The 24,969-nt window shown below is 31.6% G+C and overlaps 1 protein-coding gene across 1 annotated transcript in view; it reads right to left on the reverse strand.

Moving 5' to 3' along the window:
- Window positions 1-3,532: 3,532 nt before the first annotated feature.
- LOC134726692 (E3 ubiquitin-protein ligase RBBP6-like) overlaps window positions 3,533-24,969 on the reverse strand; it is a 34,634-nt gene continuing 13,197 nt past the window's right edge. Inside the window, exons 5-19 of the mRNA XM_063591107.1 lie at window positions 22,653-22,706; window positions 21,969-22,057; window positions 21,463-21,571; window positions 20,730-20,884; window positions 20,102-20,271; window positions 18,948-19,200; window positions 18,401-18,482; window positions 17,218-17,257; window positions 16,396-16,423; window positions 15,644-15,738; window positions 14,783-14,957; window positions 13,559-13,678; window positions 11,439-12,038; window positions 7,112-8,476; window positions 3,533-6,468 (exon numbers count right to left, since the gene is read on the reverse strand). Of these exons, the coding sequence (XP_063447177.1) occupies window positions 5,490-6,468; window positions 7,112-8,476; window positions 11,439-12,038; window positions 13,559-13,678; window positions 14,783-14,957; window positions 15,644-15,738; window positions 16,396-16,423; window positions 17,218-17,257; window positions 18,401-18,482; window positions 18,948-19,200; window positions 20,102-20,271; window positions 20,730-20,884; window positions 21,463-21,571; window positions 21,969-22,057; window positions 22,653-22,706 (4,314 nt within the window). The 3' untranslated portion in view covers window positions 3,533-5,489. The remainder of the gene's footprint in view (window positions 6,469-7,111; window positions 8,477-11,438; window positions 12,039-13,558; window positions 13,679-14,782; window positions 14,958-15,643; window positions 15,739-16,395; window positions 16,424-17,217; window positions 17,258-18,400; window positions 18,483-18,947; window positions 19,201-20,101; window positions 20,272-20,729; window positions 20,885-21,462; window positions 21,572-21,968; window positions 22,058-22,652; window positions 22,707-24,969) is intronic.

A 24,969-nucleotide genomic window follows, 5' to 3' on the forward strand; every position in this document is an offset into this window, starting at 1 on the left:
ATTTACTAGTAATTAGAAATTGAAGGGGAAAAATACCAACATTAATGTTTGTGTCATTTTTGTCTTTTTGTGGATAGTTGTCTCATTGACAATCATACCACATCTTCTTTTTTATATTAACACCTGACTTTCTCAAGCATTTAGTAACTTGAACCTTTTTATTCGACCTGAAATTTGTATATTTTTTTCGGTGATAAGTAATTTGGTTTATTCTGTGAGGATATTTACATAAATTTCTATGTGCATGCTGATCGTCTTGTTACATGTGTTTATAGTTTTGATTTGGTTTATTGTTGATCTGAAGTTTACTGTCATTTGTGTGAAAGTCCTTGGGTTTACCGTAGGTGAATTTGTTGCATTTTTGCATTCAGGCCAATATCAGTGCTTCGGTTTCAGTTGGTTTAAAAAGAAAACTAACGACTAAGATTTATCGTACGTCAAAAACAATTCTGACAGAATACTTACTATCAATTTTAGTCGTATCTTTTTTGTGAAACCGACTACTGAATTGTTTATTGTTTGGTTTAAAAATTGGTTTCAGTTTAACAGTGCTATGAAATTCTGATTGCTAACAATGTTTAAACCAAGCGAGGACTCGGTTAGAAAAGTTTAGGTAACTAATCCAATAATGGATTTATATCTACATGACACAGACAAGTCCTAAAAGATTTATATTAACAATGAACATTAATTATATTATCTAAAGTTACATATATGTATTTAATATTACGCATTAACAATAAACGAATGAATTAATTCTTTATTAAATCAGTAGTTATATTATATTGCAATACAAACATATTTACACTGTGACACATAATAAACAGCAGAGAACAATATTCTGAGATGGTACACAAGACAAACAATCAGCTTATGTCTTAGAGAAGACGTTAGCCGTAAGCATCGAACTCAATATTTCAATTTAACTTCTCCTATATTTTTGTATGGTCGTTTATTCAATTATTTTCTGTTTACCGCTTTTAACCAAGCAACTCTAATCAAAATGTTTGGTGTTTACGGCTAATGTCTTTTAACAAAATTTAATTTTGGATTTAGCAATTAATGTTCATTCCCAAAACAAATCTGTTGACTGTTGACTCTATGACACATAATAGACAATACTTTGTCGTTTCAATGAAAATAGACCCCATGCATGGTGACCGGGCGAAAAACGTTTCAATTAGTTTAACTTTTATCTTTCGGATTTTATTATTACACCTTTTAATTGTCATCTATAAGTGAAATTTTCCCAATCTGTATACTATATCTTTTGGTTAAAATGAAAATGATTCCACTAATCCGACAATGGACTGCATGACAACGAATTTTAACTTGTGTAAAGAATATCAAGTTATTCTTGACGTTAACCATCTTAAATGAATATTTAACAACACTTATGCGGTAGTTTCGTATATTGAAATAACATTACTATACAATTTCTGGTATTATATGGTCTTCAATGTTCATTTAAATCAAATCGTGGCGAAATAATTCCGTCAATACCTAAAAATTATGTAAAATGCCTCAACTCGACACATTTCTCATTGTTGTGATATAGGATAAGGCGTGTATACCGTCGCAATTTGGGATCATCAATTTCGTTTTTTCAAATGGTTTCAGTACATTAAATAATACGAAATGGAAGACTGCAATTGTCAAATAGCTATTTAACATAATTGACTTATACTGACAAAAGGATATATTTACCGCATTTGAAAACTAAGGCATTAACTGATAATAGTTATACTTGTAAATATTTCTTTGTGACGCATTCTATTTCCTTCATTTTATATAACCCTTGAAATCTAACCGTCACACTTTTTCTCATAAAATATTGTCTTAAAGTTAAATTTAATTTCCTCTTTTTGATAGGAAAATTAAGAAATGGACAGATACTTGTACATAAAACAACATCACAAAAATATGAAGGAAAATCAAACAAAATAACTGAATATCGCAAACAATAAACGAAATGGGAAGACATGGTAGAAAAGATGAACGTAATCCGTCACACTCCCGACCTGGTACAGACATCAATGATACCATTGATATAATCCGTCACACTCCTGATCCGACACAGACATCAATGATACCATTGATATAATCCGTCACACTCCTGACCTGGTACAGACATCAATGATACCATTGATATAATCCGTCACACTCCTGACCTGGTACAGACATCGATGATACCATTGCTATAATCCGTCACACTCCTGACCTGGTACAGACATCAATGATACCATTGATATAATCCGTCACACTCCTGACCTGGTACAGACATCGATGATACCATTGCTATAATCCGTCACACTCCTGACCTGGTACAGACATCAATGATACCATTGCTATAATCCGTCACACTCCCGACCTGGTACAGACATCAATGATCCCATTGATATAATCTGTCACACTCCTGATCTGGTACAGACATCAATGATACCATTGATATAATCCGTCACACTCCTGACCTGGTACAGAAATCATTGATACCATTGATATAATCCGTCACACTCCCGACCTGGTACAGAAATCTTTGATACCATTGATACAAATGATGCAATCGCAACAATCTGTCAAACTCCCGAACTGATAGGGACACCAATGACACATTGAAACAATACGTGGCCCACTTCTGATCTAGAAAAGAAACCAATGATACCACAGAAATAGACAGTCACACTCCAGATATTACAAGTTGTCTTCAAGTTTCGCTGATTTAGAAGTCGTTGAATATACAAAGGTTAAGAAGTCCACTGGTCTAGCGATTACTATGTTTACTATCCACCAACAATCACTAACTGTATAACATAAATACATGTAGTAATGCATAATCACATTCAGTCTTATTTGCATTTAGTTGGTAGATATAATAAGAGACTTTCAATAATTGGGAAAGCATACACAACAGACACAACACCAAAAGGGGAGTTATGATAATCAATACAATTCGTTATTCGTTAAGCCAATGCGGTATTTGCAGTCTTACTCTGAGCATTGCACAACATACTACACCTTCAAGGACAAACTTAGAATCCTGGCCTTATGAATCAGTGTTTATTTTCTCTTTATTGTAACTGTAACTTAAGTCGGATGCAATTGAGTGTATCTGAAGTTCATAAGTTCATCTCATATATTACACCTGTTTCAATATTTTAATATCTCAATAAAAATGAAATAGAAGTTATTACAATCAACATATTTGTTTTGAAGGCAATTTTATCATCAAATCCACCTAAGGACCTCACGATACGTACATAAATAAAAGTTACACTTAACCAATTCGTGACTTTAAAGGCTAATTGCTAATATATGATACACCATTTACAGCTTCTATGTTATCGTTACTGGGAAAACAATAATTTAAAACCCAAATCTTACATTTGACAGACGGAAACTTATGAACAAATGGATGCTAAATGTGAGATATAGCCCCACGGGTTGTTTCATTTGAGCTTTGCAAGTAAAACGTGGACCATAATGCTAAATGTCAAAATTCACATAGCAGGATATAACAAATATTAACAAAAAATAAATTTTCTTTTTCATTTTTATTGACAGTTCACCACTGCATTTAATATGAACACAATCAATGACAAAGGTATAACCTGTATCAAGTTATTGCAACAATTTACTCATAAACATTCTCTTTCATATCAATTATACATTTATAAAATGGAGAAAATATTTCAATTCTGAATAAACAATAATTTTTACACACATTTTTACTGCAATTATAAAAAGTTGAATGATTTAAAAAAACAGGATTCTGAAGAGAATAATTATTATAAAAAACTCTTCTTCAAAGAGAATTTGAGGTTCTGCAAAAAATCAAAACAGTTGGGTTCATATTTGCAACATGTCATTAAAATTAATGGCTTAACAAAAAAAAACATAAGTCTTAATGCCCCTTAAGAAACCCTTGCTAATCTATGATTTTGTAATACCATGATTTTTAATTTGAAGTTTAACAATTAGATATCTTTGCAATGAGTATTTACAGCTTTGAAAAACATGATAAAAGAGGTCCTGAATGATTACTTACTATAGCTTATATGTGCACTTGACATGTAACTCATGATTAAATAGATTTACCAAATTTACACCAAAACATATGTACTTGTAAATGTACATTTAACAAACTTCATCATATGAAGTTTTAATTATTTATTCTGTACAAGTTCATTAGTATTTACAAATATATATACAAAATTTCTATCAAAAAAGGTTTATCATACAAATTACATGAATGTATACTGTCCACCTTGGGTTATCAATGTTAAAAATTATATTCATATTCTACATTCATACCTCCAAACATATGTTCTCAAATAGTATATAAAACAATAACTGTTACAAAGCTTACTTTTAGAAGAACAAGTTATTTAGCATTTTCCTTTTCACAGATTGTTTATAAAACCAAATGTTTCCTAAGGCTAAAACAACACATTGATAATAAAAGGTTGACCTCTTCATCTTTTTCCCACTTTAAATAATTCAGATTAAATAAATCACTTTACCTACAATATACTTACGATACATACAAATGTTTTTATTTATAGGAATGAATGATTTGTTTTTTTCTATAAATAACTCAGAACAATATTTACATCTATCCCACTACTATACATGGCAAAAGCATTCACTCCCATAATGCACCACAAAATAGAAAATGTACCATAAAATAGGAATCCATGCTATAAGATTAGCTGACAAGCACATGGTTTTTTTTAAGAATAAATATTGAAATGAAACATAAAAATGGCCAACTGTTTTGCTGGGGAATAAAATCAATACTTTAGTTAACAAAACAAATTCACTTTTAATCACAAGTGACCAATACTGACCATAACAAAACAACCAGATCCTATATAAAATACCTAGCTAATCTGATCAGAAGAACTTTATACACACATCCTTATTAGAATAATAAGCCAATTCAAAGACAGTATGTACAGACTATTTCTCTAATATAACCAGAAATATCAAATAAACAAACCAAAAGCAAGATCAATAGAAAGATAAGAACTTATCATTAAAATCACTCTTATTCTGCAACTGCAAACCTGTTAAAATACAATCTTAGGGGAATACAAAACTTGGATATATTCAGGTAAATGAACAGTCAAACTTTCTCGTTTTAGAAACAGATTTTAAACAACATCCATCATTTTACTGATTAACAATTATACAGTCCACACAAATCTTTTTTGACTCTCTCCAAAATCAAACATACCATACTCAATCATATCCCACAAGAGAGGGTTTCCACCAAAAGAGACTACTATGGACCTAAAGAGCTCCTGTAAGTACTCTCTTCTAATTTATGTACCCAAATCCTTTGTTGAAGAACCTTATAAACTGCAAATGAATTTCGTAGGCATCAGATTAAAAAACTTAAAAAAAATAAAAAATACCCAATTTAGCACTAAAAGTATGTTAGCTATCACATTCTCCTAAATAATAGCACCAATGATGAGAATGAACTTTCATTCAACTTTACTAGTAGTCTCCTTTTCCTCTTTGTTTTTCTTATGCTTCTTCTTTTTATGTTTATGTTTATGTTTTTTGTTCTTCTTATTCTTTTTCTCTTTTTTGTGTTTTTTGTGTTTCTTCTCTTCCTTATCACTTTTTTCTTCCTCCATGCTTGATCCTTCGCCTTCAGATTCAACATCTGAATCACTGTGTTCATTATAATCAGGTACAAAGGCTGACTCATCAATAACAGACTCTTTCCTCTCATACTTTTTCCTTTTAATCTGATTTTCATTTTCTGCTTTGGTATTTTCTTCCTGTCCGTTTACTTTCTCCATTTTTGTTTTATCTCCTTCATACTGATCAGTATCTTTCACTTTTTCATTATCTTTACTTTCTTTTTTCTTATCTTTCACACTCTTTGCAATTGTCTGTTTCACTTTAGTGGAAACTTTATTTGAAACTTTTTGTCTACTTTCTTTTTCTGGAGATTCATTCCTCCTAGATGATTTTTGCTTGTCTATTTTCTCTGATTTTTCAGCGACATCAATTTTACTTTTTTCTCCTCCCACTACCTTACGCTTATCTGATTTTTCACTCTCTGAGACCCTACGTTTATCTACCTTTTCACTTTCTGAAACTCTCCTGTGAACTCGTTCACACTCTTTTTCATTTTTATCAGAAGAGACTGTAATCTGCATGGAGTTTTCCCTACTGAGTACCCTTCGACCATCATCGTCATCTTTCTGATTCTGTTTCTGATTATCATCCATGTAAACTCTTCTTTTTTGTTGGCCAGGGGATTTTTTATTATGATCACTGGAGACTGGAGATTTACGGTGTCTTTCGTCATTTTGTCTAACAGGTGATTTCTGTAATCGGTCATGGACCGTGGGTTTCTTTTGAGGGTGTGCAGGCACCACAGCAGAGGCAACTGTAGCTGGTTTTGGTTGTTTCTGTGTTATAGCTTTCTCTGCACTTTCAATTATGGATCTGTAATATGAAAAGGATTAATTAGTAATGATAGAATTATATACAAAATACGATTGATATAATTAATTACTCCAAATGGCACATAAAAGTAATGAGCATTTCAGGCTTAACACAACTTCTATATTAACAACTTTTACAGACTCTGTGCAGGTGAGAGCTTGATAATTGATCTATATACCTTACTTATTGTTAGGACCATATCTAGACCTCAAGAAGTCTTTTCATGTTTGTTTTTTTGTGTAAGGTTGCAGTCTCATTGACATAAAACCTCATATCTCCTTTTTCCTATGTGTCTATTGATTTCATAGCATATTTAACAAGCTCATCTTGAATCGTTAATAGAATAACTATTAAGAAACCTAGCTATATAGCAAGTGGAGTGAAATTACTTTCAGACATTTTTGAATTCATGCATTTTGAGTGTTTAATTGAATTAAATTAATCGATCCTTCATGATTCTCGAGCTATTATTGGTTAAGTTTCATCATTTAAATAGTTTGAACATTACTGATATCGTAAGCCATAAACAAATTATAAATAAATATGTGATCATATCAACACCCTGATACTAGAACTTTTTTTTTTTAGAAGATTCCAAAATGATTTTTTTGAGTTCTGATTGACATCTGATTTATATACCAACCTTGGCAATGGTTTTTTCTCTGTTTTCTTTTTGAGTTTGTCCCTGAGATCTGGTGATTTGTCTTCATTGTAATCTTCCCTTTCCCATTTTGACAATTCAGGTGGAGATAACATCAGCTGATCTTCACTTTTAGAAGTGTTTTTGTTAATTTCCATATCTTCTTCAGCATCATGTTTTATTCTTTTAGCTGGACTTTCATCTTCAGAGTTCTCATTATTTTCATTGATCTCCTGAACACGTTTTTTCTTTTTTGATTTGACCTTTTCTAAATCTGACGCAGAATCACTTTGTGAAGCCTCTACATCAACAAGTTTTCTAACCTTTTTAACTTTTTTCACGACCTTAACCTTCTTTTGAGATTTTACAGGAGTGACTTCTTTTGCTGGAACCTCTTCCTTTTTATCAACGGTTTTGTTAGTTTGATCACTTCCTTCTCCATTTATTGCACCATCTTTATTTTCCAAATCGGTGTTTTCTTTATCCATCTTCGATTGTTCAGTTTCCATAGGTTCAAGTTTGCTCGCTTCATCAACAAGCTTCGATTTAGGCTCCTCATCATCTGATTCTTTGATTTCAGGCTTCTTCGACTCCGGCAAAACATGCTGAGTGTTAATTTCTATCAGATTAGAATTGCTTCTCTTTGAGTGCAGAGCTTCCTTTTGAGGTAAGTTTCTAATACTTTCTGTAGTTTGAATTGTCTTGAGAGCTCCTGATCTATTTACAGAAGTTGATTTGTCATCACTTTCACTGACTGCTGCTTTAGCTGTTACAACTTTAGCAACTTTCACAGGAGATTTTGGATTAGCTCCCTTTGTTTTTAATCTAAGTGCAAGTGATTCTTTCTTTACAATTGTTCCATCTTTTAATTTTACCACTTTTTTCACTATTTTCTTTTCAGGACCTTTCTTATCGGTCTCTTTTGTCTTTTCAGATTTTGATTCTGTCTTTTCAACAGGTTTTGTGGATTTACTATCCTTAGATTTGCTTTCCTTTTCTTTATCCTTGTCCTTAGTCTTTTCCTTGGGTTTGTCCTCTCTTCCTTTAGACTTTTCATTTTCCTTCTTACTTTTAGATTTGTCATCATCTTTTTTACTTTTTGTCTTACTAGATTTATCAGATTTATCTGTTTTCTTGTCTTTGTCTCTACCTTTAGAATATTTGTCATCTTTACGATCCCTAGGCTTGTCACGTTTGGATCCTCTAGGTGACCTTGACCTAGATCTGGATCCTCTCCTATATACACCTTTGTTTGTATCATAATACATGCCCCTTTCTAACTGTCCTGAGGGTGGGGGTGGGGGTGGAGGAAGACCATATCTAGCTATATAATCTTGAAATATCTCCTCATAAATTCTCTGGTCAAACCTACAAATAGAAAAACATACTTCTCTACATAATCTTGGAATATTTCCTCATTCATTCTCTGGTAACCCATACAAGTAACAAGATGTATTGTGCCACACTGTTCCATTGAATAACTGAATGTGTTTGAATAATAGGTTGAAAAATTTTAAGGGGGCCTCTGTGAGGACTTATCGGAGTAGTTGAACTACTGTATTACTAGCCTGTCAATACTAAGGTTATGAGTTAGAATTTCACTCCGGGCAAGTGCACGTGATTCAAATCCTAATTAACTTTAGCTAGGAATGTCAGTTTTCCTATTAAAATTCAAAGTTCTTTTGGGGGGGCACTATGGCTCCCTGCACCAATAAAAGCTGACCACAATGAAATAGTGTATAAAGTGACGTTTAACACCAATCTATCAATGAGAGTTTCAGATGAAAGCTGTCGTTTGAAATAAAAAGTTCTACTACGTCAATTTTCATTGGAAAAGTCAATTTTCTTTTTTAAAAAGTTCTTGACAGGTCTTATGGCAGATAGAATTTTTTTTGAATCAGGTCCCAATCAACCAATATCTATATATTAACCTTACAATGATTCTACAGACCAAATAAAGTTTACTGGTTTCTAACAATACAGTGGCAGATCCAGGGGGAGGGTTCCGGGGTTGGAACCCCCCCTTTTTTTGGACGATCAATGCATTTGAATGGGGACATATAGTTGGAACCCCCCTCCCCCTTTTTAAAATGGCTGGATCCGCCCCTGCAATAGCTGAGAAACTGTTGATCAATACAACATGAAAATCAAGTCAAAATAGAACTTGACCTGTATTTTCTGGTTTAGAACCAAAATGAGAATCATTAACGACTTCAATGACTCTTCTACATATAATAGTTAAAATTGACTATTTTAATCCAAAGAAATAGATAAAACTTAATTTTCTGGATTTTATTGGGTTTTAATCAAATCTACAGGTATGTGACACCATGTACTGTGGATTCATTTATTTACGTGGGTACCAATTTTCATGGTTTGAGGAAAACATACATATTAGCGGATATTTAATTTCATGGTTTTGGCAAAGTCTACACTCATTCCCTTACAAAATTTGTATTTCGTTAAACATTTGAATTCGGGTTCTCCTGTACCCACGAAAATTGGTATCCAAAGAATATTAATGAATCCACAGTAAGCCCCTAATCAATAGGGGATGTTTGCAAAAGTTTCCAATCATTTATCTCCTAGAATCAAATATTTTGCGCTGTAGTTTTAGAGGAAATGATATTTGTTAAAATTTGCCACTATGTGTTTGTTTTTCAGAAATTCCAAACTGGAAGAACATTTTTGTATAAAGATCCTTCCAAATATTTTCTTTGGTTCAATTTGGACTTAAGGTTTCAACAGTTGAAATGATAAATCAATCAACTCTCTTAGGTGGAAAGAAGACAGACACAAAGAGCTTACAATATTTCACATAGATCTATACAGCTAAAAAAAGAATACCAACCAATAGGATTAGGGTCATGCTTGCAGGAAAATAAAGTATAAGTATGCATATTATACAACACACACCATTTTTCTTTTTATATACGTTTACCAAGTCAGAAGTAATTTTCTTATTGTTTCCTTTTCATTTGTTATTCATCACTTCTCATATTGTCATGTATTTAGAATTTTCTGGCTCCAAGTTGGCACATTTGATTTGTCTAGGTCTTATACTCTCTTTTCACAAGGAGTTTCTAAGATATTTTTCTTGGGTACCATTGTTAAAAGTAAGTGATCTCGTCTTAGTTAGATTATTTTTAGCGTCTACTCAGACTATTGTATTGACTATAAATTTGCTGCTATTGAACTTGTTATACACTTTCATAAAAGTGGTTTTTTTTTTATACTGTGGATTCATTTATTTTTGTGTGTACCAGTTTTTGAGGATTAAGGAAAACTTACATGTTCGTGTATATTTAATTTTGTGGTTTAGAATAAGTCTGCATACAAGCATTAAGAAAATTTGTCATTTGTTAAACATTTAATTTCGTGGGTCAACTGTACCCACGAAATCCATGAAAATTGGCATCCAAAGTATAATAATGAATCCACAGTACTGTTTGACAGTGGTGGCCAATCATTTGTTTGGACTGATTAATTGCTGTTCAGGCCACCTTCGGTATTATTGGCTATTTTGTGGAGGTGGAAGCCTTAGTGCCTAGATTAACCATGACATTCCATAGGAAAACTGACAATCTTGGTCAATTAAGATCAGAATCAAAAAAAGATGACACTATGACTTCTTTCTGATGGATGGTCTTCTAAGTTTGCATTTTTGTTATGTATTTTATTTTCTGTTTTATTTCTTTTTGAACATTTACAACTGGTTCAGGTAACCAAGATTATGCATTTTTAATTCTGTTATTTTGTTTGTATCTCACTCTTGTTTTCTGCTTTTTTTTAAATGCATGTTTATAGAACAACTCATGGATGCTACCTCAACTTATTTATGGACTGAAGACAAAAGGTGTTTCATACAGATATTTTGAGCCCATTTTCCAACATTCCATTGATTTTGAACTTCACAATCTGGCACTTAAGAATTTGCTGTTTTATTCAATAGAGTCAATGCCTTGAAAAACTCAAATGACTTTTGAACTCTATATGGTTTACATATGATGAGATCTTCCATTCATAATTTATATATTTGATCACTGTCATTTTTTTGTAAATTTGAGACGCACAGAAATGGCATCTTTATAAATCCAATTATTTTTTGTGTAAATGGCCAAATAAAATATTGAAACCAAACCTTATGCAGAGCAGTGTATGGTGTAGATAATAGATTGCAAGAACCTAAACCACTTTTACTGGTATTTGAATGGTGGTAACAAGATTGATCCAATACAACACATGTAATGATCAGCCATGTACAATTAGTAACAATGACACAGATATTGAAAGAATATGTATTTTGTGTAATTGGATGAACTTAACACACCTAGCAGGAAAATCTCTTCCCCCAAAACCATAAGGTGTTGGACCATATCTCTGTGGGGAGAATCCTCTGGGCGGTGGACTCCTGTAACTTCTGTATGGTGGCGGTGGTGACCAGTCCCTTCCATAATAACCAGGAGATCTAGGTCTTCCTCGGAAAAATGGGGACTTTGACCTCCTCCTGGGTGGTGGACTTCTGGAAAATGACCTTCTTCTAGGTGTTAGACTTCTAGAATATGACCTTCGTCTTAATGGGGGAGATCTGGAATATGTCCTCCTTCTAAATCTTGGTGACCTAGTTCTGGATCTTGTTCGTGACCTTGTATACGACCTTGATCTACCCCTGAATTTTTTAGGTGTCCATGACCTTGACCTTGGTCTTGGTGTAAAGGATCTAGGTCTTGGTGATCTACTTCTCCTTGGTGTTAAAGATCGTGAACGTGATCTTGAAAATGACTTTTTCTTCCTGTATGGTGATCGTGATCTACTCTTAGTATATGAACGTTTCTTTGGAGGTGGAGTTCTTGAATATGAACGTTTCTTTGGTGGTGGAGATCGTGATTTTGACTTTTTATCTCTTGAAACTGCTTTGGGGGTTTTTGATCTGAAAAACATAAAAAAGAGGAATCAAATTACATAAACTAACACATAATTTATTTGTAATAATACAATGCATTCAAATGGACTATCAAGATGATTTTTTTGGGGGACATATTCTTCTTATAAAATGTACATTCTATTCTTGGTTTGTATGTAAACCTTATTAAATGGAATCATCATGTCCTTCTGCTTCGTCCACGAGTAGTTAGACCAAAAGTGGCATTAAAACCCTTAACAATCAATCAATCAAACTATTACATTACAATATTATTTTTGGGGTGAAACACAGGGGATTGTTTGAAGGTCAGACGAGGTTTTACTGTCAATGGCGATCGCTATCCTATATACAAGGTTTTACTGTCAATGGCGATCGATATCCTATATACAAGGTTTTGCTGTCAATGGCAATCGCTATCCTATATATTGACAGTAAAACCTCGTCTGACCAACTAAACAAGCCATAGGATAGCGATTGACAGTAAAACCTTGTCTGATCCACTAAACAAGCCTCTGTGGGTGAACTTAAAAGAGTACAAAGTAAAAATAATATTTTACAATTCAACTTTCTTAAATTTAAAAAAAAATAGTTTTCTAAAACACATTTTTACTTAAAAGAAAAAAAAATATATTCAAATGTCTTTATATTTTGAGGATATAGCACATCCTATTTAAAAATAAGAAGAAAGTGTGCATTTTAAATATCAATGCACAGATAATAAGCTCAGAATACGATTTCAGTTTTCTTTATCTTTGTATATATATAGATATTTTCAAATATGTGACTTACATGTATAAAATGAAAGGAATTAGCAACAAAGGAGTAGGTCTGGTAAAGGCTGATTTTGGCCTCAATTTTCAAGTTCATCTGACGAAATATTTTAGACACTTTTTAAACACTTAAGTGTCTATTTCAATTGATTTAATTAGTTTTTTTGAAAGATTTAAACTGATTAAGTCATTAAAAACGCTCAGATTCAAGCTTAAATATGAAAAATCTATCAAATTTGCCAAAAATTATCACTTTTCAGATGATTTTTGTCAAAAATGAAAGTGGCCGAATCTGTGTTCATCCTGAACCTTTATATATATTATGTATTATCGTCATATACAACTTGCATTTCAATATTATGAATGAACACGAATGCGGCCACTTTCATTTTAGACAGAAACCGTCTAAAATTTAACTAAAATGCTAATTTTGTGAAGATTTCAGTAATTTAGCATGACTTTATGTTGCTAGTACCCCATATATGTGCATTGTATTGTCAAAAACAGCCCATATTTATGTAGCAGAATCATTCTACCTTCCAATAAATAGCTTCATGATTAAATTATCACAATTTTGTAAAACTGCTATATTTTTGGGCCAAAAAGGGGTCTTACTGAACCTACTCCTTTCAATAGAATTTATAACTGTTACAACAAAATCATTCCTTCTATTTTGAGAGAAATATTGAATATGTGTCATTAATTTCAGATTTTGTATTGAAAACATTATTTTTGGAGTATCATATAACAACATACCTTGACCTAGATCTTGAAGATTTGGATATTTTGTTGAGTTTTGGACTTTTAGACCTTGATTCTATTTTAGTTTCCTTTTTTTCCTTTTCTATTGGTGGTCTTGTGTAATCATCTAATGGACTGAAAAAAACAACAAATAAGAATTAAATAATAAAAAAAAGTCAATACTCAAACATGTATCTACATAGTAGTATGAAGAACATGATGAAAACCGATATTCACAATCTTCTCCAATATAACTATAATTGTGTGGATTTGTGTACATTTTTCCATCACACATGCATTGCACTATAATAACTTCATTTATAAACACAATAATCAACTTCCAATGTGTGTTCTTGGGGCGTTTGCTTTCCCCTTTGAGCTAAAGAAGTCAACAAGTTTGTTTTTTTTTAGTTCATTCCTGTGTTTTACATTGTGATATTTTTGTTTTGTTTAGTTTTTGTAGGGAGTGTATTATCTATATATAGTCTGAAATAAAATATTGTGTGGTGCACATGCAGGTCTGGTGTAATATTGTTGTTCACGAATGTACATTTTGTTTATATAGATTAGACCGTTGGTTTTCCCGTTTGAATGGTTTTACACTAGTAATTTTGGGGCCCTTTATAGCTTGTTGTTCGGTGTGAGCCAAGGCTCCGTGTTGAAGGCCGTACTTTAACCTATAATGGTTTAATTTTTAAATTGTTATTTGGATGGAGAGTTGTCTCATTGGCACTCACACCACATCTTCCTATATCTATATGTATAAAGAAATTAACTGTTAATACTGTGGTGTAATTTTTTTCATTGGTTTCAATTTTTGAGGATTTTGAAACTTGGATTTTCTTTGGTATTTGATTTAGTGGTTTTGTAAATCTCTGCATACAAAACCTATAGAAAGTGTGTAATTTGTTGAGCATGACTTCATGGTTAACTTGTACCCACGAAAATTGGTATTTAATGAATCCAAAGTATATGATCTAAATAGTTTTGATACCTGTGCCCACTAAAACCACGAAAAATTGTTATCCAAAGAATAATAATGACTCCACAGTAGGTTCATATGCTCTAAATAGTTATGATTTGGAATTTAATACGAGATTTCTAAAGCACTCTTTGTATTAACAGTGGAGTTGCCATAATTTAACTCTAATATCAGACATACAATGATTATTCTTTAAAAAGTTAGTTTAACCTGTGTAAAACAAAATACCTGTCCCATTTGTTGTACATTGTACATACTTGTTTTTTAAAAGTCTATTCTTTTCTCTGTAAAATTCATGTTCTGACAGTGGTTTGGACACCTGAGGTGGTATAAATCGTGGAGGTACACTGTATGGAGGAGGAACCAGACTAGGAGGATATAACAATGGGGGTCTGTATCCTGGGGGTGGTAGCATAGTGTTCGGTAGAGATACTGAAAGAAAATAGTAGGTATCATTATTATACTTTAGCACAGTTAAAACTATAAAATGATAATTGTAAGTTACAAAGAGAAGCACATTTTTTAAAATAAGTATAATCTAACAATAACAATAAATATGGGAGACTTTTTCTCCAATAGTTGTGTAAAATTGTTTAATTTTTCCAGACTCAAGTAAAATAAAGCAGATTTTTGTTCATATACAATTCAATATTTTCAAAACTTTTTAAATAGATATAAATGTATTTTCCTCAATGTTTATACAGGTGAGCAGTAGTAAATAGCAATTTCAAAAGTTTTTTTTTTTATCCCACTAAATCTCTTCATACATTGATGCTCTGCATTTCATTGCAGACTCTTAAAATTCCATCAAATTTTGTCATTGTGTCCTTTTATCTAATTTCTAATCATACTGAAAATGTTACCTCTTTATAAAATGTCCATGTCCAATTAAGAATGATTGCTTAAATTGGAAAAATGAAGCAAATTTTGTAAATGTAGGACACTATCACTTTTATTGCAATCATTTGGTGAAAAGACCTGAAGATTAGTTTCCTTTTAAATTTCACACTCAACCAATAAGAAATGAGAAAATAAATATTTTCCAATTGAACTTCTTTATACTCAAATATAATGGAGGTGGCCACAACCAATATTGGTGTAGTATGATAAACACCTACCAGGTGGCATGGATGGTCTGTATGCTCCTAAAGATGGTATAGGTACTTGTACTGGAGCTACGTAATTCTCTACTGAAGACTTAGACTCAGCTACTCTGTATAAGGAAAACAATCAAACATTAGTTATACATTTAAATATATAAATTCAATAATTTAAAATATACAATAATCAAACAAATTGAGAAAACTATAAATCATTACTGTTTGGGTTGTATATTTTCGGTGGAATGTAATGTCTTCATTCCTGAAGGTGTTGAAGGTGCATGAATGAAAAACAGCAATACAAATGTATGTTATTTCAACCAGGATACTAGAGACTAAGAGTAAGTTGTACATATTCATTGTATAATTAGCATATTGTCTGATGTTCAGTAGTTGTCCTTTGTTGATGTGGTTCATAAGTGTTTCTCTTTTCTAGTTTTTTTATACAGATTAGATTGTTGATTTCCCTTTTGGCTAAGTATTCATTAAATATAATAAAATAAATACTGGTCTTTTTCAGTATCAATATTAATTAAGCTTAACAATACATCCACTACATCTATGCAAACTATTCTCATACACATGGGCTTTACTCATTGTTGAAGGCTGACCTATAGTTGTTCATTTCTGTGTCAGTTGATCTCTTGTGAAGAGTTGTCTCATTGGCAATCAATACCACATCTTCTTTTTTAATCATACAATAAGAAATTTAATTAATTTTGACTGAGTCTTGTTTCATTTTTCCTTCCTCTAGAAATTTTAATCGATACCTGTTTGTTGCAGAAGTCTGGTCTTGATCTGAAATATAAACATAATCATACAATTATGTAATTAGACATAAGCACATAAGAAATTAGAAGACATCTGTACTAAAGGTTGTTTCTACAAAACCTTCTTTGCATGATTGAAGTTGTTCTAGATCATAAATTTCATATTTTCTATGACTGCTTTTAAATCCGAAAGAAAAGTCCACTGATAATAAATTTTAACAATGATTACTTGATATAGTAAAACATCATCATAATGGAAGAAATTTTGGTTGTAAACTACCATAACTATTTTTTGGGACCCTTTATAGCTTGCTGTTTGGTGTGAGCCAAGGATCCATGTTGAAGACAGTACTTTGACTTATAATGGTTTACTATTACAAATTGTTTGCGACTTGGATGGAAAATTGTCTCATTGGCACTCATACCACATCTTCTTGTTTCTATATACCAACTGATAGAAAATTTCTCAAGCTGTTTACATTTTATTTGAGATGAAAGTTCATGTCCTAACTTGGCTGACATGATGTGTAGCAACACTGCCTTTGTTTGACACCTTAGTTCAAAAGTTACTATCTATGATCTTGAGTAAGACAATTACCAACAACTTTAGCTTAATATGTATTACTGTCATTATATGTTCATGTTTTAAACTGTTCAAATCAATGCCTATTCCTTTATATAATTCATTTGGTTTGTTTAGCAGAGATAAATTGGGAAGAATATTCCACTTTTAATACATTTCAAACAATTATTGCATTATGATTTGAATTAAAATGTGCTACCGTTTTAATAGATCTATTTCTCATTGAGACTAAAGCATACCTGCAGTAACAGCCTTTCTTCCACTCAAAACAGCAATGCCCTGAAACAACATACACATGGTTAGAAAGTAATTTTCCACACTTCTTTTAATCTAGTATTGACTCCTAATAGTTTTATTTTTTTTTATCTATGGCTTACAATAGGTGCTATTTTATTAGATAACAATCTATTTACCTTTTATCTATGTACCTTTCCATTTCACATTTTTTTCCATTTTTACTGGGATATTTGTGGTTGTTTTTTTTCAGATTGGGAAAAGTAACAATTTAACATTATCTTTAAAATATTTGAGAATGAAAGTCTAGCTTTTCCTACTGAGTTGTCAATACTTATCATATTTCTAAATAATAAGTTTTAAGTGTGACTAATACCTTTACTATAAAATCAAAATTTGACTTTGCAAATTAAATATATATTCATAGACTTATTCAGTATTTATTCTAACTTGCTAACTTTACACATATTAAAGCCCGCTATGATTGTCATTCAGATGAATGTATGTTTATAATCCTCATAAATAAACGGTTGTCTTTTCATTATAAGTCAACAATTGACAGTGTTTGTATAAAAATTTCATCAGTATGTTCATGTAATATTTATTTCCAATATAGTATGTAGCCGTTAGAGATTAATTACAGCTGATTGTATTGAGTGTGTAGGTAAAGCTAATATCTTTGGTTAGATTGCTTTCTAGCTGAACTGTGAAGTCATTATGAGGAAAGGTATACTGCCATTATTTCAAAGTAGTCTAGTCCTACAGACAAATAGATTGGTTATCTGTCAGACCAGTCTACTCTTAAAGGAGGATAGTAAACCTTATTTATAATGACTTTACAGTTTAGCTAGCGAGTAATCTAACCAAAGGTATTACCTTTACCTTTACCTACACACTCATTGCAATCGGCTGTAAAATTAGACCATTGATCAGGCCATTGGTTTTCATGAATTGTTTCACCTTTTGTCATGTATAGGCTCTCTATAGCTTTTTATACAGTATGGTTCTTCTGATTGTTAAAAGCCGTATGGTAACCTAAAGTTGCTTACATCTACCTCGTTTAGATATGTAGGCTGTTTGGATCATTAGAGAATATTTTGAATTAATGTCAAGAAAATTATCAGTTCTTTTGATACATGGCTATAAGTTGTTGTTAACTCGTAAATTTTTGCTGTTATTTTTTCTTACCTTTCCCATTTCCTCTATAGCTTGATTCTCGTCTAAGACAGGTGTTTCTGGTTCAGGTTCAGCTGTTAAATCTATTGTTTTACTGAAAATTTTAAATCATAAATGTAATATGCAGCTAGGATTTCTTTAGTGTGATAAAACAAAAGTCATTTGACAATGATTCTAATAATTTAGCATTCAGCTTTCAAACATCTTAAATAACAGTAATTCCAGCATTTTTATATAATGATTTAAGTTAAATATAGAAATGATCTGTTATTGAAAACACTTAGGGATTTATTATATAAAACTAAAAAAAATGACATTCTCAAAACTTTCATCTAATAATTTCTCCCATTTGTTTTTACATGTACAACATTTTCAGCAGCATTTACATTTTCATAATTGGTAAGGCTTTACAAATTTTTATTTATGTAATTTTATGAAAATAAATTAAAAGTAATGCAATAAATCAATTCCCTTATATGTTAAACCGTTGCCAAAACCTCATGTATTTATGGTAACAAACAAAATCTGTTTTAACATGGTTATATTTTAGAATACTTACCCTGTATCTAACCTTAGTGGAGATGATGTAACTTCTATTGGGGTACTGGTCGTAGGTGTTATTCTTGGTGGGGGTGGCGGAGGGGGTGAGGGAGACCTCTGCTTTTCTGGTTTCTGATACAATGTTTCATTCTTAAAGTTATTTACTGAGACTCGTAATGACTTGTTGATAATTAATTTATCAGGCGAGACATTTTCCTCATGGCAGGTGGGACATTTGTGATCATCATCCTCTACTAAATGATTTCTTATACCTGTAATGAAAAAGTAAAATAGGACAGTTTGAAAATCATGATTTCTGACCATAAACTCTTCAATCTTGTGAAGAAATTCTAAAATGGGAAGATGCTGTACATAGCTGTAATTAGTGTAATTTAAAACACTTTATAAAACTTAAAAACAATCCATAATGTTAGTAACATTGAGCTCAAAATTTATGAAGCCAAGATCAATCTTTTTTTTAAAGATCCTATTATTTTTATACCATGCTTAGAAGTGTGCAATGTATAAGTTGGTCTTAGTTTCAGATGATTCACCTATTACACACAATTTTGATTTCCAGATAATATTTTTAAAAGTATCAATTATTTTTTTTTATAAAAAAGTAATGAACTACAAAATGTATAACCAAATGCAAAGTTCAATTTTCCTTCAATTTCAAATATTCCACATTTAAAGTATAATCCTTTATATAAATAATAAGATGATTTATGTGCTTTGTCTTTTTAAAATTTATGACTGTGTTCTAACTACTAAGGATTCATTTTTATTCATCGGATACCAATTTTCTTGGGTTTCATGGGTAAAGGTGAACCACAAAATTAAATGTACAACGAAGGACAAATTTCCTATAAACTAGGATACAGACTTTGGCAAAACCACAAAATTTAATATAAAAAAACATGTAAGTTTTCCCTAATCCACAAAAATTGAGACTCACGAAAATAAATGAATCCAGTCATACCCCCCTTGAAAACAAATAAGCACTGTTAAAGTCAATGTTTTGTTCGAATTGTGACTGTTAAAATCAAGTTTGTGAGTCCAATGAACCCCCCTTGGAAATTCCTGGCTACAGGCCTGACAGTTATATCTCTTTTTTTTTCAAATATCCATTGTTAAATCAAATTCATTGTTTTTTAGTAAAAATACACTTACATTCATCACAGTAACTATTTCCACAACATGGTATAACTACAGCATCTGTTAATAGATCTTTACATAATAAACATGTTAGTTCTGAAGGTACTGACACATCCTCTCTCTTCTCTTCTGGTAGAGCTGGTAAAAATGGGGGTCTCTCTTTCTTTCCTTTCTTAAATGCTTGCCTGTAATAGAAATGAACATTTTATATTATTTTTTCTATACATGTATGGTTTAAATTCATTAAAAAATCAACCTTTTTAATTGGTTGAGGAAGTCATTGTGCATGTGAGAATTGTAATAACTTCAGACACACTGACAGCAGTAACATGTTTAAATTTGAAAAGCAATGGTAGAATAGTTCTCAACTTATTGAAATAAAAAAGTTTCACTGAGTCAAAGACGCTATTTGTTTCATTTTTGATTGATTTTAAATTCATCATTTCCGGACCTTTTATAGCTTGCAATATGCATGATCTTTTTAGCTCAATGTTGAAGGCTGTGACTTATAGCTGCTAAATTCTACATCATTTCATCTCTAGTGGAGAGTTTTCTCATGGGTAATGATACCACATCTTGTTATTATGGTACAGAAACATTGACGAGTTTACAACACTACACAATCCTTTCACAAAATACATACTGATCTATAGTAGGCACAGCAAATCTGCCCCCTCCAAGTGACATAGCTCCTGGTTCTGATTTCTTAGCAACCGTAAGGAAAGTATGAGGAATTCCTGTTGGTCTCTTCATTCTAATATCATTTACTTCTGTTGTTTTTGGGGAACCAGTTGTTTCCTGAAATTTAAGAAACTTTTGTTGTAAAGTATATATAAGTATAAAATATTTTTATATTTTGCCACTGATGACAAAATAACAAAACAAATGATTTTTTGAGAGAATAATGTACATGTGTTCCATATTTAAACAATTACTATAAGGCAATTTACTTTTGCAATATAATTATTTGAATACACAGACCATTCGATTCTAAAACAGATAAATTGTTGACTATCATGGTGAGATTTGAAATCTTTATCAAAGAATACAATGGAGATTTTTCAGTGTGTTATTTATCTTATATAATCTTGACTATCTACTGTATCAACATCAGCATTAGTTCCGGGACTAGTTGTGTTTTAACACTGTATAGCTTTTGGAATGAATATTTCACTATACTGTGGATTCATTATTATCCGTTGGATACCAATTTTTGTGGATTTCATTGGTACAGGTGAACCATGAAATGAAATATTCAACAATTGACACATTTTCTATGGGTTTGTATGCAGACTTCAGCAGAAGTTTACTATACCAATGATACCATTAAAGTAGCTATGCATGCCCTGTATTGGTTTGTTGAATATAAAACTAACCGTGTTTGCAGCAGCATTTGGACAGTTGTGGATGAAATGTCCAGGCTTGTTACATTTAAAACATATATAGGATGGTGATGGTGTTCCTATGGGCAGCTTCTTCTGATAACTGAAATAATAAGTAAAATTTTACATGATCACTTTTCTCTGAAGAACATACAGTATTTCAAAATATTTCCAATTTGGTTAAGTTATAAATTACACTATGTTAAATCTTTCTTTTGATGTAACATTTTGAACCTTTTTTTGGTTAATGCTCTTCAAATTCCTATTTGGCATTCTAAATGTTTTAATTTGCGCAAACCTAATGAGTCTAATGTAGACCAATAAGCTCCAAGGAGTATAAATTTTTACGCCTAGTATCTTAAGAAAGTGTTTGATATATCAGATCTAAGTCGTTATTGACATTTTCTTCAAAAATTTTGAATCTAAGGTGTTCTATGGCTTAATGAGGTACACATTATACAGAGAAATCTTATGGCAATGCGTATTTTAAGAAGTCCTACTTGGCTGGATCAAAGTCTTTAGTGGACTGCGACATCATGGCTTTAATCTTGTCCTCTTCAGATCCTACTGCTGTCACCAAATCAGCAATCTACAACAAATTTACATGTTTGGTGCATGGAAATACATTTCATAAAACTATTTTTTCTTAAATCTGCAGGAAAATCTATATGAAAAAAAAGATAATGTTTCAAAATTGTAGCCATTATTTTTTTTAGGTTGCTGAACAAGATATAAGATTGCAAAGCCACAAATTGTAATGAGGCATAAGTATGATCTTTGAACTACTATTTCCGACTATTGGCTAAGAACCTTTTGTGGCCTTGGGCTGTTTTCTGCTTTCAGTAGGGTTGTTGTCTCTTTGACGCATCCTCCATATTTATAATGTTTAATTAACACAAAATAAAAGAAATTTCCTTCAGATTTTATGTTGTCACTATGGATCTATGATTTACAAACCATTAAGTACATGTGGGATCTATAGAAGTAACTTCAGAGAATATTTCTAATAAAAAAAAATGTCTATATAAAATATTAATTTACATCTTGCATATCAATGATTGACTTTCCTTGTCACAATTAACAATATATGTCTGTTCCTCTTTTCTCAAAGTCAACATGATCTTATTTTAAGTATTCATAAAGTATCCTTCTGCATTTATGAAATTTTATAAAAGTAAACCCACCTCTGCAAGGTTGTCCTTGTTAATGACTGGATCTGGTAACTTCACTTGCGGTCCCTTTTTATAAAAGACAATCAAAAGCATTTAAATAAATTATAAAAACCCTGCCTCCTAAAAATCAACTTTCATATAACACACAATAGGACAATTAACATCATCTCCTCTCTCTCTCTCGCTCTACTTTCAGGTGACTTGTCAAAGAACAATATACAAAGGAAAACTTTGAGCGATCAAATAAACTTACTGTTGTATTTTTTTTTTTGTATAATTCTTAAATTGATAAATTTGTTTACCAGTCATTTCTGCAAGGCTCTTTATCATACATTTAACTGTACATGTTTTCAACCATAACTTCTTCTGTATCAAGGCTGAATACAATAGACATTTGACTACATCAGGAACTGTCTGACAAAATCATTTCAATTCTCTAAATCTATGTCTGTGTAAATTGACATCTGTACTTGGATAATTTTCTTTTTTTAAAATAGACAAGTTTAGATCTGGATTTTCTATTATTATAACAAGGAACAACATGCATTTAAGCAAATACTATTCTAATTGGAGAACATAAGTGCTTGAAAGAAAACAAAGTGTTTGATAACAGACAAGTTTGATAGACTTTTATACTCAAGACAGTTTTGTTTTCGTGTCAAGAAAGACTGCTTCTCTGAATTTGTAATCTTGAACGTGAAGTGAACACCTATTACTTATCTGAGAAATAGACCTACCTGTAGTTACAAAGCTTGACAGTGATTGAGAAACCATAAAGAAAATGAGGGCAATGGAACCATGCTAGACTACATGTTTATAAGGCTTTGATTCAGTATACAATTATATTTGACCTATAGATCATATTATCTCAGGAAAAGACAACCATTCAAATCTTGTAAATGTCACATGCACACCTTACAGTAATTCCAAAAACCAAATTTAATTGACCTATTTTGCTTATTGTACTGGAGAAACAGACCAAACCATAAAACTGAAAAAACTTCCTTAGATTCATTTACAAAGGTCAAGGTGAGATGAAACAGACATGTTTGCTTTTTAATTATTTTATAAACACAGTTGATCTATTGCTTATATATTTTCTATGATACAGATCTAAACACAAAAGCTTGACATTGATCAATTATCCATTAAAATTTTATCAAGGTCAGTCAGAAATGTACACTTTACAATTATTCCATATATGGACTTGAATAGTAAAATTTAACCTTGAACATTGATGTCATAAGGACAAGGTCATTCGAACAATGTCTGCCAGACAAGCAGGCTTTCACATATACCAAAGATAGTTATCCCATTAATCATAATAATTGAGACATTTTTTTTTTAAATAAGTCAATGAACCATGAGGACAAAGACAAAGGGCATATGACAGACAACTTCTGAATACCAGGTATTAGACATATATTTTTTTATACAAATAGTTTTTGATACTGTTGCCTGATTAGCATCCCTATGTTTCAACATAATTTTCAAAGCAAGACTAAATGAGCTATCAAATAGACAGAAAACTGAATTTTCTGTATTTTGAAGGTAACTGTTATTTAACTTAAAAGTGTAGTCAGTAAGAATGAAATTGATTTATTCCTATGTATGACACTTTAAGGTTAGGTTGATTTGCCATATTCTGGGCCCGCTTTTTCAAAGCCAATCAAGGATCATATCTAATGAATGTCAAGAAGGAAATTTTTTCGACGTAGTCTGTATAGTTTCGGTTTGTGCCCTTTGAACTTAAGGACGCTTAACTATGGCAGCAGAATACACATGTTTGAAAATCCTTTCTGTGATTGGACAAAATGCTGTCATGGTGGGTGATTTGGTTGTGTTTGAAAGAACGTCTCGTTAATAATATCGTGATGGAAAGCAAGTGAAAAACTATAAATATTTGAACTAGATCTTACAAAGATTTATATTTTTATTAAAATAATTGTTTCTCCAATAGCTCTTTGCATCCATGACAGCTGATTTTTCGGGACAATTATATAATTTTTGAAGTAAACTTTGTTGTTCGAACGTACATGACTTTAAGAACGCCCCTACGCATGTGTGATTTCGGCGGGGTTTTGGTGAATGTAAACAGAAAGATACGAGGACTGAGAATACTGAGCACAAACAGAGAAAACATAATTGATAGTTTTACACATATACTCAAATTTAAATATGTCGGATATCTTTTTTAAAGATAGTTCTTGTTTAATATGAAACTTGACATAACAAAATTTCTAAATTTGAACAGATTTGGTTAAAAAGTTCATGAGTTATTGTACAGAAGCCACATGAATGGCTATATTCCAATCTATCAAGGATTAAT

This window comes from Mytilus trossulus, chromosome 7, assembly GCF_036588685.1.
Source record: "Mytilus trossulus isolate FHL-02 chromosome 7, PNRI_Mtr1.1.1.hap1, whole genome shotgun sequence".
NCBI classification, from domain to species: domain Eukaryota; kingdom Metazoa; phylum Mollusca; class Bivalvia; order Mytilida; family Mytilidae; genus Mytilus; species Mytilus trossulus.